Source organism: Aspergillus neoniger (assembly GCF_003184625.1).
Source record: "Aspergillus neoniger CBS 115656 unplaced genomic scaffold BO87scaffold_76, whole genome shotgun sequence".
Classification (NCBI taxonomy): Eukaryota; Fungi; Ascomycota; class Eurotiomycetes; order Eurotiales; family Aspergillaceae; genus Aspergillus; species Aspergillus neoniger.
This window is the reverse complement of record NW_020291204.1, coordinates 12,364-30,015: the sequence shown is the minus strand read 5'-3', so window position 1 is coordinate 30,015 and position 17,652 is coordinate 12,364. Positions and strand designations below refer to the sequence as shown.

General features: G+C 46.7%; 7 protein-coding genes and 2 non-coding genes across 9 annotated transcripts; 4 read left to right on the top strand and 5 right to left on the bottom strand.

Moving 5' to 3' along the window:
- The first annotated feature begins 816 nt into the window (after positions 1–816).
- Positions 817–2,264, top strand: BO87DRAFT_463883 (MBL fold metallo-hydrolase). The gene is made up of 3 exons (XM_025629271.1): positions 817–1,012; positions 1,068–1,677; positions 1,755–2,264. Exons 1-3 carry the CDS (start codon positions 942–944, stop codon positions 2,184–2,186), a joined length of 1,113 nt encoding a protein of 370 aa, XP_025473825.1. The 5' UTR covers positions 817–941; the 3' UTR covers positions 2,187–2,264.
- Positions 2,265–2,935: 671 nt separating this feature from the next.
- Positions 2,936–3,823, top strand: BO87DRAFT_381404 (short-chain dehydrogenases/reductase). Its single transcript, XM_025624521.1, has one exon. It carries the CDS (start codon positions 2,992–2,994, stop codon positions 3,790–3,792), a length of 801 nt encoding a protein of 266 aa, XP_025473824.1. The 5' UTR covers positions 2,936–2,991; the 3' UTR covers positions 3,793–3,823.
- Positions 3,824–5,015: 1,192 nt separating this feature from the next.
- Positions 5,016–5,625, bottom strand: BO87DRAFT_431602 (uncharacterized protein; the record flags this gene model as incomplete). Its single annotated transcript, XM_025627598.1, has 2 exons — positions 5,016–5,328; positions 5,390–5,625. The coding sequence occupies 2 exons, from the start codon at positions 5,623–5,625 to the stop codon at positions 5,016–5,018; spliced, it is 549 nt and encodes a 182-aa protein (XP_025473823.1).
- A 560-nt stretch (positions 5,626–6,185) lies between these two features.
- BO87DRAFT_346924 (uncharacterized protein) lies at positions 6,186–7,283 on the bottom strand (the record flags this gene model as incomplete). The annotated part of the gene is made up of 4 exons (XM_025620919.1): positions 6,186–6,449; positions 6,542–6,619; positions 6,683–6,991; positions 7,048–7,283. The coding sequence occupies 4 exons, from the start codon at positions 7,281–7,283 to the stop codon at positions 6,311–6,313; spliced, it is 762 nt and encodes a 253-aa protein (XP_025473822.1). The 3' UTR covers positions 6,186–6,310.
- An 814-nt stretch (positions 7,284–8,097) lies between these two features.
- Positions 8,098–8,169, top strand: BO87DRAFT_t281. The gene has a single exon. It is a non-coding gene; the product is annotated as a tRNA-Met (tRNA).
- A 738-nt stretch (positions 8,170–8,907) lies between these two features.
- On the bottom strand, positions 8,908–9,589 carry BO87DRAFT_411330 (uncharacterized protein). The gene is made up of 3 exons (XM_025626434.1): positions 9,490–9,589; positions 9,278–9,438; positions 8,908–9,217 (listed from the first exon to the last, which is right to left on the bottom strand). The coding sequence occupies exons 1-3, from the start codon at positions 9,524–9,526 to the stop codon at positions 9,086–9,088; spliced, it is 330 nt and encodes a 109-aa protein (XP_025473821.1). The 5' UTR covers positions 9,527–9,589; the 3' UTR covers positions 8,908–9,085.
- Positions 9,590–10,752: 1,163 nt separating this feature from the next.
- BO87DRAFT_t282 lies at positions 10,753–10,833 on the top strand. The gene has a single exon. It is a non-coding gene; the product is annotated as a tRNA-Arg (tRNA).
- Positions 10,834–12,408: 1,575 nt separating this feature from the next.
- BO87DRAFT_463878 (glycyl-tRNA synthetase) lies at positions 12,409–14,818 on the bottom strand. Its single transcript, XM_025629270.1, has 3 exons — positions 14,269–14,818; positions 13,123–14,208; positions 12,409–13,041 (listed from the first exon to the last, which is right to left on the bottom strand). The coding sequence occupies exons 1-3, from the start codon at positions 14,797–14,799 to the stop codon at positions 12,655–12,657; spliced, it is 2,004 nt and encodes a 667-aa protein (XP_025473820.1). The 5' UTR covers positions 14,800–14,818; the 3' UTR covers positions 12,409–12,654.
- Positions 14,819–16,051: 1,233 nt separating this feature from the next.
- On the bottom strand, positions 16,052–17,049 carry BO87DRAFT_381399 (haloacid dehalogenase, type II). Its single transcript, XM_025624520.1, has one exon. It carries the CDS (start codon positions 16,934–16,936, stop codon positions 16,136–16,138), a length of 801 nt encoding a protein of 266 aa, XP_025473819.1. The 5' UTR covers positions 16,937–17,049; the 3' UTR covers positions 16,052–16,135.
- Positions 17,050–17,652: the final 603 nt, after the last annotated feature.

Sequence of the window (17,652 nt, the reverse complement as noted above, 5' to 3'; positions counted from 1 at the left end):
CTTAGTAAGTACTTAGTAATTACTTACTGTTAGACTGTAAATTATAAATTAAAAGAAAAGTTAAAATTCAGCAGAAAGATACAGTAATTATAAAGATTATGCAACTTGTTATTAATGACTAATACTTATTTTGATCACATGTAAAGGGTAAGGATCACGCGACCCTTCCCGTAGAGTCACGCGACCTGTAGCCACAAAATGTGTGGGTCGGAAAAACGCCGGTGGTATTATGTAATACAGAATTGTTCGATAACCGATAATTCAGTTAATCAAAACCCATTCAAATAAAAGAATTATCGCAATTGCGAATCGATCATATGTCGGTAGAACCTTCACGGGAAAATTTTGGCGCTCCTTTTCCCTCAGCTCTGCGAGTACATACAGAGCTCTCGGGGGCCACAGCCGAGGGAAAGCTTGAGGATCGGCCGAGAGCCGAACAATAATACAAGCAATTTCCCCAACACGTGGGGACCTGCTGTCTAAGCTTAAACCGTGAAAAATCCATTGTTTATTCACAGGCATTATGTAGCCTAAATCGACTATAAGCGTTTCGTATACGATCTGCATCTTCTCCAATTTGGGGACCAAACTTTTACAATTGTATCCTGCCGCATATGGGCCCTGAATGATACGACTTTGTAGCAGAATTACTATTTTGAAGCAGATTATTTTACCCTTATAGTCAAGTTCTTGCATTTCCCCACCGAGCATGAATTCCTTGCTCATAGTAAGTCTATTATAGCGGCACGGTTCAGGTGGAGAGCGGCAAGGATGACGTCGCACTTCTCGAACCCCGCCGTTGCATCAATTTCATTGCTGTTCTATCCACATCCTAGTATCCTTTGGTAGTCCTATGCATTCTAGGAATTGACGATTCATCTTTTTCACACATCGACAGCAATTTCCTATACAGGGTCGTTAGCCACATTGATTGGATCAATATGGCAGCTTCGCAATCAGGACTTGAGTTGCCATCCTCTGCAGAGACCGTCTCGGTTTCTCTCATTGACACGTGTGGTCTCTAAATACCCTTTATCATCCTTCTACATCACTAAGCAGGTACATAGTGGTGCAAGTCTTGATCTTCCCGCAGAGAAGTTCATGAACCCCAAGATTCCAGGCTATGACCGACTGGCGGTGCCATCATATTCTTTTCTGATCACTCACCCCTCCGGCCAGAGACTATTGTTCGACCTCTCTCTCCGAGAAGACTTTGAGAACCTCGCTCCGCCTTTTGGAGACATTTGCACGAACCCAGAAAGTGGATGGAAAGTCTACTCTCCCCGCAGCGTCTCTGACCTTCTCGTCGAAAATGGCATCCTGTTGGAGGAAATAAATGCTATAATTTGGTCTCATCACCATTTTGACCATACTGGTAACCCTTCATTATTCCCCGGCACTACAGACTTGGTCGTGGGGCCGACCTTCATCAGCAGATTTGCACCAGGGTACCCGGAAAAGCCAGATGCGCCAGTCAGATCATCCGACTGGAGAGGACGGTCACTGCGAGAGATGGACTTTGACCAACACCCGGGGAAGGTAACGATTGGGAGATTCAAAGCAATCGACTGGTTTGGCGATGGGAGCTTTTATCTGCTGCATACACCAGGACACAGTCCAGAACATATGTGCGGCCTCGCGAGAGTACAACCAGATTCGTTTATCCTGATGGGAGCGGTAGGTCTTCCTTCTCTACTTTCTATCAATGCTCTTCTGTATAGTGAAACAGCTAAACTCACTGAACACATCGCCAGGACTGTGCACACCATCCCGGTGAATTTCGACCCACCAAGCAGAGTCCTATCCCGGAGATCATTCAACCCTCCCCCTTGCCGTCCCATCCGCAGTACGGGACAGTCTGTCCTGGTCATATATTTGCCCAGCTAGGGTACAAGCCAGGAAGCACCGATACGCCTTTCTTTATATCTGCTCCAGACTATACTCATGACGTTGATGAGTGCTGTCGGTCAGTAAATGGAATAGCGGAATTCGACGCTAGCGATCAGGTTCTGGTCCTTATTGCACATGACCACACCATGTTGTCCATCTTCACGGACGAGGAGGATGGTAGTATTGGCTGGTTTTTTCCGAAAATGACGTTAAATGATTGGAAGGACGCTGATCTAAAGAGAAAAGGGAAGTGGCTGTTCTTAAAAGATTTCGAGGTCCCTTCTACTGAGAGTTGATATTGATTCACGGCGATCTTTCAAATCGTTATGAAGTAGATTTTGGTCATACTTACTGCTGTTTTGTTAGTATCCAACGACACAGTACTAATATTCCCAACAATAAATCATTCGTCCAATATAGAAAATCAGCGTAATCGTGCCCTCCTGCAGGGTGCAACGGCCGCTTTAATGACACTCAATTTCTTCGAAAGTAGTGCATGCAGGCCTATGAACATTCGCCCCCGACAGCATTGAATATACCATGCACACTACGAGAGTCATGATCCCCATATCGATTAACTGAGTGGTACATACATCTACCAAGTAGACACAGCCTGCGCCATTTCCGCTGTTCTACCAAGACCGAAGACTCACAGGTCTCCGCAATATTCCATGAGGATGCGCGACGCTAAGATGCCTCTGGTCTCGGAAACGTACAAACAACGCCTATGGTTGGAGTATTGGAGAAATTAGAGTTGGAACTTGGAAGACGCTGGAATGTCTGACAAATACAATCCCCAAACTGGAGTAACTTGGCGTCAAAGTTTTCCGAGATCTCGGACAGACACTCCAAATCTCCGAGGACGGTCCACCATGCTTACGAGAAAACTCGGCAAACCGCTTCCGAGTCCGAGGCAGGCACAAAATATTTGCCAAATCTGGAATTTGGAGCAATACTACTGACGTCACAGCCGGTGAAATCATATCGGTAGAGTATAAGTTCACCGATCAATTCAACTTCATTCAAATCCCTGCCCTACCTACCATTCATACATACATAGCTTTTGACATTGCATCTCATTATTTAAGATAACTATTAGCCATGTCGAACCCGAATTTCTCCTGCGCCCTCGTCACCGGCGGCGGAGGCGGCCTCGGCAAAGCAATCGCCTCCTATCTCCTCGAACAGGGCAAGAAAGTCATAATAGCCGGCCGAACAGAGAGCACACTACGCGAAACAGCGAAGGAGATTGGAGCGACAGATTACTTCGTCCTGGATACGGGAGTCACCTCTCAAATACCGACATTCATCGAATCCCTGATCAGAAAGCACCCCGATCTCGACTGTCTAATCAACAACGCGGGCGTTCAGCGGCCTCTGCAAGTCCTAAAAGATGATCCAACAGAATTCCTCACCAAGGCCGACCAGGAAATCGACATCAACATCCGAGGACCCATGCACTTGACTCTGGGGCTGTTGGAGCACTTCAAGAATAAAGAAAGCGCTATGATCATGAACGTCTCTTCCATTCTGGCATTTGTTCCATTCTCGGTGATTAATCCTGTGTATAATGGCACGAAAGCGTGGTTGCATTTCTGGTCGATGAATTTGCGGTCGCAGTTGGCGAGCGGCGGGTTTGATAAGATTAAGGTGGTTGAGGTTGCGCCGCCGTCGGTGGGGACGGATTTGCATCGCGACCGGGAGGATCCCGATGATAATAAGAAGCATAAGAATCCTAATGCGCTCACGGTGGAGGAGTTCATGGATTTCTTCAAGGAAGGGTTGGAGCGTGGGGATGCGGTTATTGCTCCTGGTATGAGTCGCGAGTTTGTGGATAAGTGGGAACGGGAGTTTGGGTCCGCTTATGTTAAGCTTACGGGGGGTAAGCAGGTCGATGTGTAGCCAGTTTTGGTTGTTATATCCTTATGTTTGGTTGCTTGTAAATGGCCATTAACTGTACGATTGAGACGGCTTTGCAAGAGAGAACTTGAGCGTGCGCGCGAAGGTAGAGGAATTAAATTCTAACTTTTCGAGAATTTTCGGACGTAACCAAGCATTCCAGACATTTCATACGGAAGGGGAAACGATGAGAGGCCAACGGAGACTCCACTCGAGCTGACTTTCTTGACATCTTTCTAGGAAAGAGGAATGGAATTGATTCGAATGCCGGGCCTTTGTCGTATGGTAGTAGTCGTTTATAACTGCCTGATTTGGGCAGTTTAGTGTGAAGAGGCATAACCATCTGCTGCTTCTTGAGGACAAGTTGGACGGTTTTTCATGAACCCAGCGTTGGGTATCGACTCTTTGGGCTCATTTACTTTAGACAAATTACAGGATGTGTGACATGCGAGTAGGCAATTCCGTACGCAGCTCCTTGGGTAGGCAATAATAGAGGTGCATTGTGCTGCTGGATACCCACAAGGTCAAACACTGGAAGTATCAATCTTACTCTAGACAACCTCTGAGACCATAACAGCTACGCTGGTATATAATTTGACCAAGTCTAACACGTCCTAGATTAATGATCAGGGGAAAACTAGAAAAACATACTTCATCCAAAATTGTTCTGAACACGATATAAGCAAGAACCATCTTACATTCATCAAAGTGGCGCTCGTACCGCATTTGAAACTACGACATGCAAAAGAGAGATTCGTCTATAGAATAACAGCGCTGCTAGGCTGCTGTGAGGTCTCTGCAATGAGAGCAAATGGCGCCACATACTTAGTACTGATCTGGCGCCGAGCTGTGATGATAATTGATCTAGAGAGTCCACGTCGACATGTCATCGTAGTCACCATCTTCCCCTACCCTCGCTAAGTTCCAACTGATATATTTTTTATCGCTCCAAATTTCGTCCCTTTTTCTTGACGGGTGATGCATCTCCCAGTCAATTATGTAACTTGCAGAATCACGGAGTCAGTCGAATTACATGTATATTGTTCGGCCGCTTCGAGAACCCTCCGAATACACAGTTGCAGAGAGACTTACCACTTTTGCCTTTCCGCGTCCCAGCGAAGATTCTGAGATCCACTGTCACGGTTCACTATTCCGCATGCAGTACATTCCCTGTGGAAAAGAAAGCTATAAGACTAGGCCTTACTTCGAGAATGCCAAGCAGTAACTCACAGAAATGATGTCTTGAAAGCGGCTCTCAGTTCATCTCGTTCTTTCCGGTCCAGTGTGTCAAAGTTTAGGGAGACATCAACACCCGGTACCTTCTCCATCACAATAAAATGAATGTATCCACCCGGAACCCATTCATCCTGAGTTTGCTGCCTCTTCATCCAGTCGATCAGATGTGGGGTACTAGAGCAACCTGCTTTCGTTAAGAGGGTCAGTGCTTCGACTTCCCTCGTGCCCCTTGTGGAGGTCTCCGAGACAGCCTGCTGCGCCCGACTGAGTGGCCTTTTGGTGGCGCTTCCCCACCACGGTATCCTATATCAACTGACTTCAATTTTATTCTTACTTAATAAACGAGACGAAAGCAAGTACATACTGCATATGAACCTTGAGTACTGCTGTCGTTGGAGCCGCCCCAGGCCCTCTGGAAGCAACAAAAACCGCACGAGCCTCGGAGATAGCTACATCGTCTTCATGATCACTTTGGGAGTATATGTCCTCGCTCTCCTTGATCTTCTTTGTGAGTCTCCAGGTGGAGCCGGCCGGGAAAGAGAGTTCTAAGCCTAACCAATCATCGTCATCAAACCAAATGATGTTGGAGGGAATTATCATGATGGGTCAAATCTAAGATTTCGGGGGAGGTTATTCAGTGCCCTTGCAGGTTGTCGTGGGGTGAAATTGAAGTGTGTAAGAGGGAGAGCGGGGGGAGGCGCTTACATACACCACTGAACGAGCAAGTTCACGTGGTCAAAATGTACAGGAAGCGGCTCTAGCAAATATAATCTTTTCAATGGCATAGCCACGTCATCATCTACGCAGTCAGCTACTCTTGGAAGAGCATCTCCCTTCCTCAATCCAGCCACTTCGGTACCATCTCCAATCGGTTGGTCAGTGTTCTTGTGAGCTTCTGGAAAGAAACCTCGCTGGTCGTGAGAAAGCGGTGCGCGTATATGCTAAAGAGCATCTCACTAAATTTCATCGGTTACATTAGGCATTTTCAGTTCAGATGATTGATCTAGTGCTCTATTCTATCAGACAAACAGAGGCGTGGCAGAACTGTAAACGGTCTGATAGAATACGTCGGTATGGTAGGGATAGCGTAGCCAATATTACCATGGGCGAGCTAAGGCATACCACGTATTTTGATGCACTGAAAGACGACTACAAAGTGGCTTCGAAATAAGACAATAAGGAAGTGATTTAGCAAAAGGAATCTGAAAGGGCACAAAAAAGGGACAGAGAAAGAAACAGCTGTAGACTGTGTGGTTAGACAATGCAATCATTCCTCAGGAGAATTTCATAATATCCATGTCGACATATCATCGAAGTCGGCGAAATTGGGTGCTTGTGCCAGATTCCACGCTAGATAGTTCCTATCCCGCCAGGTCACAGATTTGCTACTGGGCGTATCAAAATGCTCGAAATCGATCAAATAACTGAATAAAGCAAAGACTTCAGTGCCTGATCCACAAGTTCCAAGGAAGTACGGCAACTCCAAAATCATGTGAGCGGGAAGTCGGTTACTAACCATTTATGCTGTTCCCTATCCCAGAGTAGGTTCTGTAAGCCAGTGTCGTCATGTTCCACGCCACACGACATGCATTCACTGCAAATTGACCAGAGTTAGATCATCTGCTTTCAAGGAATGGTTAGTGTATTGAAACCCTACATCCAGGCCTTCTTGAATGCGCTGCGCAAATTATCACGCTCCCGGCGTTCCATACTGTTAAAGATCGAAGAAACGTTTACCCCTGGCAGTAGCTCCATTGCAATGAAATGGATATAACCACCAGGGACCCATTCACTATCATTCTGCCTTCGGTACGTCCAATCAATCAGATACGGTGCGCTAGAACACCTGGCTTTCGTCAGAATAGAAAGAGCCTCAACCTCGCTGCTACCTCTGTAGGGGATCTCAGGATCTGCCTGTTTAGCCCGAACAGATGGCTTCTTGGTGACTGTTTCCCAGCACGGAATCCTGCATCCCAGATTTGGAATAAAGCCATTTATATATTGCGTGTCGGACGGACATACTGCATGTGGATCTTGATAGCTGCAGTAGATGGGCCATTCCCGGCAACTTTGTAGGTTACAAATGTAGCTCGTGCCTGTGACGTAAACTTATAAAGCTCACTTGTTTTTTGAGTGTACAAGTCTTCGCTTTCTTTGATCTTTCTTTCTAACTGCCAAGTAGAACCGGCCGGAAAAGCAAGCTTCAGGCCGATGTAGTCGTCATTGTCAAACCAAGTGAGGTTTGAGGGAATCTTCATGACTGTCGAAAGTTTTGTGACACACGAGGTGGATAGAGAAGCGTGAAGAAAACGAATCAAGCAGCTGTTTTGCGGTCGTGGAAATGGCAGGTGAAAAGGTTGGCGACTCACGAGGGAAAAGGAAGTAGGGGGCGGTGGTAAAGAGTAGATAGCGGCAAGGACGCAATGTTTAGCGGTTAATAACCCCGGTCAGATGATCGCGAGCGCGGCGGGCGCCCATTGAGATTTATCAGTGCGGTATGTCTGCAGTTTTGGTCTCGTGTATGAACTCAAATCAGTAAGTTATTGACAGGCTTGTTTCGTTCATTGAAGCTTCGTCCCGTGTAATAGTTTTTTACCTGATATTTTATGAAATCACGCTTGTGGGATCAAACAGCCCTACTTAGAACTCCTACTTCAGCAATGCCACATGAATATAACTTGTGCTGTGCATAATCCCATATTCCTAAAACCTTTTCCTACTCCCGTCTGTGATACTATAGACAGGGGAATCCTAAATATCGATCTTGAATTGAAGTAATGGCGTATATGCCATGTTCGAATGCATCTTGGTCTCCTGTGGAAGGCCAGTGGCACTCCTGTCAAGGCAAGAGAAACGCTCCAGTGGGGGATGCCAGGAGATGTGCCAATAACTCTACTCTTAAGACCATGGGTTATTATCATAAAGAGTCAAGCAGATATATATCCGTGATCACCTGATTTTCTCTCACCCATCCTTGACCAATTTCTAGCGAATATACTTAAAAGTCAGTAGAGTGCTTAGTTTTTGGGCCTGCTTCATAATGTTAAAAAAGTGCACACTAATCATACACCCAGCATGTTAGCTCAGGGGAAGAGCGCCGGGCTCATAACCCGGAGGTCCCTGGATCGAAACCAGGACATGCTATCTGATTTCTTTTTCTCTTTTTCTTTCTCTAGCTCTTTACCTTTCGGCAAGATCTATTCATATCTTAATTGCAATTTTTAGGAAACTTTTATTTTTCTTCTTCTTTACCTACAATGTTGGAAGTCCATATTACCGCGCTGTTTTGTCGGTCGCAAGTAAACTTCTACCCACAGAGTACACCGTCTCTAGTTTGAATGGGATGAACATAACACCTCATCAGCTGAGTGACGACACATCGATCCCAAGCCTATGGCGCTCTACGGTACTAGAATGAGCTAAACCCTTGGGAAATTTTTGAAGGAACAATGGCGTCTCGAATACCACAAATGGGTTCCCTTACAGGCCATTAAATGGGGGAATTTCAGTTAATCTTCAGTCTACCATCAAATTACTACTCTGATGTACCTAGTTGGGTGTATTAGCGGTATCGGTGCTATATGAGTTGTCTAGGCATGGATATATGGGTGGTTGCTGGTAATTTATCTGGTTGGATATTCCGACTGCAACAACGGGATCGATCCGGTTGGTTTAAGAGTAGTATATCAGCGTCCCGTTGTCGCGTAGTATATTGGACGACATGTTGTGATTATCCATTACTGCATGGAGAAAACTATCCGATGTTCCATTTTGTGAACAATTGGGGGTGGAAAATAAAGTCGATCCATTTCATTGAGTAGACTGTGCTTCAGGCTAGAGACGGCATATGACATTGCAGATTATTCCTAACACTATTATGACCTGCATCCTAGAGCCTCCACAATCCTCACAAGACAAAACCATTCTCTGCCATAGTCCAGTATTTATTGTCGAGCAGATTTTTGATATCTGAGTACGCACAAGCCCACAGGAGCATGATTGTCGCTGATCGATTCAGTAAATGAAGCCCGCCCCATCAACCCATCTGTCACGTCTCAGCTCAGACAGTGATACACTTGACGCGAATGTCCATGTTCAGTCCTTCAAACTTCGACTCTTCCGACATGGTATGAAGAATGGTGGAAAAGGTAGTGGATCTCTGTTCTGCGGTGGTCTCCTCAGTGGCACTCAACTGTCACATCCATACTGTCAGACTTGGAATATTCTCATGGGTAGCGGGTGTGTGACTAACGAGGAATTCCAGGGAATAGCGGCCTTCTCCGGAATTATCTTTGAGCTTGAGCTCAACGGCGAGAGCCTTGGGAAGCTTATGGTATCTTTCTTCCATCTTAGCGAGGACACCCATGTAGAATTCTTTCAGAGTGTCGATGGAGATGGGGACAGTGCCAAACTCTGTCTTTATGTAAGTATGATCGTTCGTTTGGTGGAGGTTATAATACATACGGCCAGTCTCTTCGTGGTGTTCTTCGCTACTAGTCATTTTGGAGTAGAGATGGGTATTATTGGCGATAGGATTGTTGTGGGTTTGATGTATGAGGGGAAAGTGTAAAGAGGTGATGGAGTTGTGATGGATGGTGTTGACGAGGAGTTTTGGGATGAGGGGGGAGTAAACAAGGATTACTAGTTGGGCTAGTGGCCAAGAGGTGAAAGTGAATGCAGCAAAGTTCCAGGCTCGAAAATCAAGGCCTATTGAACTTTTCTTGTCGGCTCACTCCGTTTGTGTGACTGATCCTTGCTGTATTGGAAACATGATACCTTGCGACGTGTTGCCTTCTTAGTCATTACTGGTTTACTGGTTATAAACGGCCTCTGACCAGGTAGAAGTCAGCTACATGAGGCTATCTAGCCATACTCATGCTTTTTCGGGGAGGGATATGATTCACTGATTTACAATGAGATACGGTGGGCTTGAAGCCGAGATAATGCTTATGCTAGGCTTTATGGATTTCAGGTCTACCGGTTGTGTGCGGGTGAAGGTCCTTGCCAATAGTAGCCTTTAATCTCTAATCAGATATTGGCTATTTTCTAAGCTTGGGATTTTCATGAGAAAAGGCAGCATTTTTGTGGAACTCACCACGGCATGCTAAAAGTAGGGAGATGCATGGAAGACCATCCATATTAGCTCGCGACACGAAGGCCAGCCAACCCTAGTAGGTTGCAAGGCTTGGCGAGGCCCAGCAAAAAAAGAAAAGAAAAGAAAAGAAAAGAAAAAGAAAAGAAAAAGAAAAGAAAAAGAAAAGAAAAAGAAAAGAAAAAGAAAAGAAAAAGAAAAGAAAAAGAAAAGAAAAAGAAAAGAAGAAAGAAAAGGAGAAAGAAAAAAGAAAAAAAAAGTAGTGACCATTTTATAGCGAGGATGGCAGGACTACTCCAGTCAGTACTACTATTGATCGTGAGTTTGGTGGACTGGCATATACTACTTCGGCTGCCCATTATATATTCGGACCGACCGATTAGCACCGTCATGACGACATTATTTACTAACCTCAATCTCGACCCAACATAATCTTCATTACAACATACCTAGTAGTCAAAAGTCAAACATGGAGCTGTGAGGGACATAGAGTTATATTCTTTTGAATAGCGAGTATACCACTGCCACACATTAATGTGTATAGTGAGGATTTCCGAACTCTTTATTTTCTTCTGACTGGTCATATACTGTCTTGGAATATAATGCAAAAGCTTTGCTTCATTAGCATCAAAAGCGGCCGGGTGGCGCAATGGTAGCGCGCTGCCTTCCGGTAGTGGATGTGGCAGTGGTTGCGTGTTCGAGTCACGTCTCGGTCGTTCTTTTTTTCTTTTTCTTTTTCTTTCTATTTCTTTTTTATAGCAACCCATAAACACGACTTCGGCATTTACAAGATAGTGCTTTCCACGTGGTTTTGTTCTTAAAATTTTCTCTCTTTTTTTGTGGTAACCTATTGACTAATCCGAGTCAAGATCGTTCTGTGCTTTAATGCTTTATTATAGTCAGCCAGGCTGACCCGTATGCCTCGCCATATAATATGTGCACGCGTGACGCAGAAATTCGATGTGCGAATGGAGGTCGGCAGTGTTTCCCAGGGATGTGACAAATGTATAGTCGAATCAACCATACCGAACAAGTCTTCTCAAAGCAACGGTGCAAGCCATTTAAAGACGCCCGATAGTCCTTAATGCTGCCACCGGTCGGTGGCAGGACAATTGGGTGTCAGGTCTCAGTAGGAACTCAGCGAGAGAGATTGTGCCAGCTGTTAGGAATCGCTGTTGACGTTGTCGAAGTCACCGCTGATAGTACAGATGGTCTCATCTTTTGCTTTTTTTTTACTTACCTCGCCTGCCAATCTTGCCCTCAATCATCGTGTCTCTTCAATCATATTCCCTGTTTACGAGTGCCTTCACTTCGTTGTCATAATACCGAAGTAACTTGTCCTTGTGACTGCCTTCCCCCTTTTATAGCGTTTTCAGTGCAGCCCTATTTTTCTAAGTACATATCTGCTTGTTCTTTCGCCCCTTATCTCTTTTTCCTTTCGATTACTCCCGCACGCCCACCTCCCCCCCAAAGACTATCATGAAACTAGCTGATGATATCTGTTTCCTTTGGCCTTGAGGCCTCTGGGGGTCGCCGCGTGTTTATCAAAATCTTCCACTGGGCTTCTGCCTTGTTCCTGCCAATCCCTTGCGTTGGGCTTTATCTTGATGTACTCACAAGACACAGCATGGGAGACACCTGGTGCAAAGCAAGGAGCTAAGTTGATGCCAGTGGGTTGACGTGGGGCTGTCCCTTCAATCATATACTCTGAATAACCCGGCTAGACAAGTAGGGCCACCTGGCCTATCGTCGCGTGGGAAGGCAGAGCACGAGGAGCTCATCGCTCGCTTATACATTTATAAGGGAGGGACTTTGCGGCTTATATTGCCTACACAGACTAATGCCAATTGAGATGATGAAGTACTTGGGCTGAAGATTACCCGGGGTACCAGTGATGGTCATAAGTAAACTCTTCCGGATTCCGACAGCATTGGGCGTCATGAAGATGACGAAATAGAAAGTTTGAGAAACAATAATATGGCATAATAAATGCATTCAAAGGAAGGGTGGAGGTCGCGTCCAGGAGATGGCTGGTGCTACCACTGGTTCTGCGGATTAGACCATTCCGGGATCTGGAGACACTGGGCGCTTGGAAGACGATATTATTGGAGATCACGAGAATATCAAAGGACAGGATATAAGGCTCTAGAAGCTCTAAACAAGCACATACGACCATAGGGTGTGGAAAACAGGGCTTCCCGTCCGCTCAGCCGTACTTAAGCCACACGCCGGGAGGTTAGTAGTTGGGTGGGTGACCACCAGCGAATCCCTTCTGTTGTATGTCTTTTTTGCGTTCTCTTCTATTTGTCTCTACCTCTCTGATTACCTCGTCGCTGGTAGAAGAATAGAATCGGGAAAAGCCAGTAAGTAGTTGGTTGATGGGTCGAAGCGAGCGTATGGTTGTTGGCCGAGTCGTGTAGATCCTTAGATGAGCAACTAACCCAAAGACAAATGTCAGCGTCATGAATGACTTCCTGAATACCCACGAGAGAGACTCATAAGTATGCTATGCATATGAGAGTACATGAAGAGCAGATTCAGTCATCCCCACTCTGACCCAAAAACTCAGGAAGTCGCGCAAAGACATCCTCCCACTTCTCCTTTCCGCTAATAAGAGACTCAATAGCACTGAAAACTTCCTCTTTAGAGGCGCGGACTTGCTTGGTACTGTCACGCTCACGCAGCGTGATCGTTCCATCCTTCACAGAATCGAAGTCGATCGTTACACCCAGCGGAATACCCAATTCATCGTTGCGGGCATACCTCTTTCCAATGCTTGCAGAAGACTCATCAGCGCGGCAAGATATGCCCAGTTCACGGAGATCCTCAGTGATTTTCTTTGTTAGGGGAACAAAGTTTTGGTGAGTGGAGAGAGGGACAATGAGAACTTTCGTGGGCGCCACCGAGACGGGAAGGGACAGAACCTGATACCACACATTAGTTCATATAGATGAAACTGGACAGGGGAAATAGTCCAGCAGAAGTTAGAACCAGGAGTGACATACACCACGCGCAGGATCGTTAGCACGATGCCAGTAAACATGCTCCAGCAGACTGTAGAAAATCCGCCCGATGCCGAATGAGGGCTCGATAACGTTAGGAATGTATTCGCGGATGTTTTCAATCCTAATCCGCTTGACGATACTGATCAAGTCTTTGGTAACATCAATTTGTTCTGCCATCTCGGGGACCGTGACAGAAACGACACCCTTTTCTTCTAAAGTCGTAGCTAGAGATTCCCGCTCAGACTGGGCGAGCGAGATGAGCGCCGCTTCAACAGCCTTAGCGTTCTTCTTGAAGAGTGGTCCCAGCTTGGGCTTGTTGATGTCGATTTGCCATTCTTCAACTTTCAGTGGCTCACGCCGGGATTCACGGACGACAAGTGGCTCTTCAGTTTTCTTAGAATGAACTGTCAGATCGTAGGCGCTGCGATCCGCACATCCGACACATTCAATCCAACCATAGGTGGTCTGGAGCTCGGCGTCCCAGCAGTCAGTAGCATAATGGGCCATCTCGTTTGCCATGTGTTGGCGGAATCGGACTTTATTCGCATCGACGCCGATCTTGAGCAGGAAGAGATAGATGCGGCCTAGGAAGTATCCCAATGTTTCATTGTCTACCATTCTACTGGACACTGCCTCTCCGATCGTGGATTTTTGGAGACTGGTCTTACCGCCCAGCTGGGTTGCGCGATCAAGGAAGCTGAGCTGTAGATCTTTGACCAAGTCGAATTTAGGATGCTTCTTGCCGCCTTCTGGATCGACAAAATGCTCTATCTCAGCCATCAAAAATTCTCTGACGCGGAGGAGGCCAGAACGAGGGGAAATCTCATTGCGGAACGATTTTCCGATTGAGGCAGACGCAAATGGCATCGAGTTCTGGTTGTAGTCCAGGAGTTTCTTAAAGTTTAGGAACTGGCCTTGGGCTGTCTCTGGTCGGAGGTATCCCGGGGAAGCACTGCTGGGACCCACTGTTGTCTTAAACATCAAGTTGAAGGGAACCGGTGGCGAAACCGGTGTGTCCCCATCCGGGTTTCGAATGTCATACTTCTCAATCAATTGGCCGAGCTCAGGTCCATCGTAATTATCAATCTAGGAAGTCCACGATAAGCATTAAATGTGAGTGGCAAGGGCTTCTCCATGCATATATACCTTGGCAAGCACTTCCTCGTATTCTGCCACAACAGAGTCTTCCAGTTTCATCGCCTTGATGTCGCTCACTTTGGGACCCTTCTTTTTCTTTTTGCCTGAGCTATCGGCGTTATAACCCTCACCAGCAATTCCTCTAGCTGCTTTATCTCCTTTTAGTCTTGCCCCAAGGACAGCCTCGATGAGGTGGTCGGCACGTAAGGAGTCTCCCTTTTTCGTATCTTTGCACATCCAATCCTCGAACTTATCCACGTGGCCACTGGTTTTGAAGACTTCTTCTGGTGTTAAAATTGTACAATCAAGTTCTAGCATATCCTCCTGAAGAACGAAGTGTTTCCGCCATAAGTCCACAATGTTCGACTGGAGCGCACATCCGGGAGGTCCATAATCGTAGAGACCCCTGCTATCGCCTTTAAGATTTCCGGAGGTTCGATAGATTTCAAATGATCCTGTATAGAAAAGTCGGCGCTTTAATAGCGACTCAAAGAGTGTACGGTCAAAGGGACCGCCATTACGGGTTGTGAGCTCAGCCATGGCGAGTACTTGGGACGGGGTGATGGGTGGATGAAGGAGGAAACCCCTCCAAGTTGATGTGACTCGACGCAATAAAAGGCCCGCCACCAGGCAGGGATTCAGGTGACATGAGTTGTCATTGGGCCAAACCCCGAAAGCTAAGGCCTTCACGCATGGCGGTCCGAGTGTCGTGCGGCTGCGATTGCGGCTGCGGCTGTTTAGTATGACTCAGTACCTGATCATTAGGAATGATATCTGTATGGATTGAAATAAATATACTCGTTTGCATAATGATTGTATAGCGATAATAGTAGGACCGCACCACCCGGAATTCAATAGCATACCAACCAAACATCGGATAGAGAGAAGATATAGTTCTTGATCCAAAGAAAGCATTAATGTATCTAAACTGCCTCGATGAGGAGTCTGATCTTTAACTAAAGTATAAATGATAAAGATACCTTTCTAGTGGAATTTATTGTCCATCTTGAAGAGCCCGCATTTTCCCACCAGTTCAACGGGATCTTCTACGGCAACATTGCACCATACAAGATATCCAAATCAACTTTGATGGAACCAGAAAGACGGTGCCAGTTGGCAGAGATTCAGGTGATGCCATGTAATGGTCATATTGGACGTTTTTTCTTCTACGTACAGTCCCCATCATGAGAGGTGTCGTATATCGAGAGTTAAGTATAGTTTAGATCCAGGTTTATGCGACAGAGGTGTTGGGGATCTCCAAAAATCCGGTGCGACATTGATAATCATCATTAACGCCCTCGGTAATTCCGTCCGAGACCCCCTCGGATACTTGGCCGATCGCTACATTGGTCCGCTCAACTGCCTCATTCCTTGCGTGGCCCTTTGTGGCATTCTGATATTTGCCTGGGCCGCCGTGCATACCACAGTCGAGCTGTACGTCTTCGCGGTGTTCTATGGACTAGCATCGGCAGTGGAACAGTGCCCTCGTTGACGAAAGACCTTGATAAGATTGGCATGCGAGTTGGTATGGCCCTGACCATTATGAGCTTTGGCCCGTTGACTGGGTCCTCTGTGGCGGGGACATTGATAGCGCGCACCGGTGGGGAGTACCTGGCTGCGCAGATGTGGGCAGGACCCGCGTTGATCGTGGCGGTCCTCGCTCTGGTCGGAGCACGACTGATCATTTCGGGACCACGTGTTCGGGCAAAGCTTTGAGAACGTGGATGAGAGTAATAGATCACTTAGCCAAAGGATAAATTGCCGTGTTGGTTTGATATCCAGACTGTCTACTGCGCGGAAGAGCGGCGATAAAACTAGAAGACAACTATGATTCTAACCAGCGCACAAAGGGTGTATTGTAGGCGAAGACATGGACCTACGCGTCTGTCTCTATTCCAAAATACCGAGCAACGTCCAAAAGACCTGATCTTTCGATGCCGATCCAGTAATCAACAAATCCTTCTCCTTTAGCTTGGGCGACGCGTTCCGCATCCCAAGCTTCTTCCAAAGGTCGCTCGATATAAATTGTCTGGAACCCGCACTTTTTGGCGGCTTGCAGGTCGTGAAGATGGGCAGCGACAAGGCAACACTGCGAGGTCTCTAACCCGAACCTGCGCGCAGCGGCATGATAGACTTCTGGCGCTGGCTTGTAAGCATTGAAGTGCTCTGCACTGCTTATATGCTTGAAAGGCAAAGAACCGTGCTCCACTAGATCTTCGAGAAGTTTGACATTACCGTTGGACAATGTGGAAGTCGGAAACTTGGTGTTGAGCAGCGCAAGGCCTTGAACACTGTCCGCGTACGGATCGAGGCGATGCCAACAGAGAGTCAAGTGCTGGAGATCGTCGTCATTGAAAAGATCCCGCAGACGCCTGTCGGTGAAGATATTGCTTAGAGAGACGCGGTTGTGTTCGTCTACAGATACAAAGGGCTTGGATGGATCAAAGCTGCGTCCGAAGTTCATATACGAGCGGTGCCACTCGTCTGTGATTTCATTCCATGTTGAGGGCGCTAGGTCGGAGACACGGCCTCGCACATCCACAGCAATCTCGCGAGCCTGGTCTTGCAGGGCCCTTTCTGCTGCAGCCTTCAGCTGGTTCGCAATGCAGAATCTCCATTCAAAGACTGTGCCCAAGACGTCGAAAATTAGCATCGAGGGAGTGCCAGGTCGAGACATGTTGACCAGGGTTTCTTCGAGATGGCACAGGATGAAAATTACCGTCGGATGTATGTCAGAATGTGTAGAGTATCTTTCCCGTCGTTGGGGTCGAAGGGGGATTTTGGAGAAAGACAGACGACCGTCGTCAAGGTTAGGAGGAAAAGTACCCCTTCACTTGATCTCGGCACCCATTGGACTTGCATGTGGCTGGGAGGGGTCAATTGGCGTCATTCGCACATGCGGATTGACCTTTGTCTGCTGCGGGATCCCCCGATGTTACCAGCGGGTTACCGGAACAGGATCACCGCCAGCCCGTTCGATGTAGTGCATTAGCGACTCCTGTAGTTAAGTACAGTACATCAAGCTGTTCGGTCACGTACTGCCCGCGAGCCTTCGTTGGTGTCCTGCCGCTTGTTTCGCCCGTGACTCTGGGGATAAATACACTCCAATCCTATGGCCTCGCATCTCTGGCATCAGGAGGGTTTAACTTCGTATATGGCAGCGGCGAGCAGACAGATCTGACATCCTGCATAAATGAAGGTCAACGACGCCCCGCCTAATCCACCTCCTTTCAGATGATCAGAACTCATTTTATGTATCTGGGGTAGGACAAATAAATCAAAAAGAAAGCAAAAACATACAACAGAAGAAAGTTATAGGCGAGAAGGTGAATACAGTATGACTTGAAAAGGGGAATGAACTTATTTCTCTCAGAGTTCTCTTAGTTTTCTCTT

What these genes read in the sequence shown, in the direction of transcription:
- BO87DRAFT_463883 (XM_025629271.1), top strand. Translation starts at nt 942, where the DNA reads ATGGCAGCTTCGCAATCAGGACTTGAGTTGCCATCCTCTGCAGAGACC. An exon ending in TCGGTTTCTCTCATTGACAC is followed by an intron (nt 1,013 to 1,067) that starts GTGTGGTCTCTA and finishes GCAGGTACATAG; the next exon opens with TGGTGCAAGTCTTGATCTTC. An exon ending in CGTTTATCCTGATGGGAGCG is followed by an intron (nt 1,678 to 1,754) that starts GTAGGTCTTCCT and finishes ACACATCGCCAG; the next exon opens with GACTGTGCACACCATCCCGG.
- BO87DRAFT_381404 (XM_025624521.1), top strand. Translation starts at nt 2,992, where the DNA reads ATGTCGAACCCGAATTTCTCCTGCGCCCTCGTCACCGGCGGCGGAGGC.
- BO87DRAFT_411330 (XM_025626434.1), bottom strand. Translation starts at nt 9,526, where the DNA reads ATGACTAGTAGCGAAGAACACCACGAAGAGACTGGCC. An exon ending in ACACCACGAAGAGACTGGCC is followed by an intron (nt 9,439 to 9,489) that starts GTATGTATTATA and finishes ACATAAAGACAG; the next exon opens with AGTTTGGCACTGTCCCCATC. An exon ending in GCTATTCCCTGGAATTCCTC is followed by an intron (nt 9,218 to 9,277) that starts GTTAGTCACACA and finishes TGGATGTGACAG; the next exon opens with TTGAGTGCCACTGAGGAGAC.
- BO87DRAFT_463878 (XM_025629270.1), bottom strand. Translation starts at nt 14,799, where the DNA reads ATGGCTGAGCTCACAACCCGTAATGGCGGTCCCTTTGACCGTACACTC. An exon ending in ACGAGGAAGTGCTTGCCAAG is followed by an intron (nt 14,209 to 14,268) that starts GTATATATGCAT and finishes TGGACTTCCTAG; the next exon opens with ATTGATAATTACGATGGACC. An exon ending in CTAACGATCCTGCGCGTGGT is followed by an intron (nt 13,042 to 13,122) that starts GTATGTCACTCC and finishes GTGTGGTATCAG; the next exon opens with GTTCTGTCCCTTCCCGTCTC.
- BO87DRAFT_381399 (XM_025624520.1), bottom strand. Translation starts at nt 16,936, where the DNA reads ATGTCTCGACCTGGCACTCCCTCGATGCTAATTTTCGACGTCTTGGGC.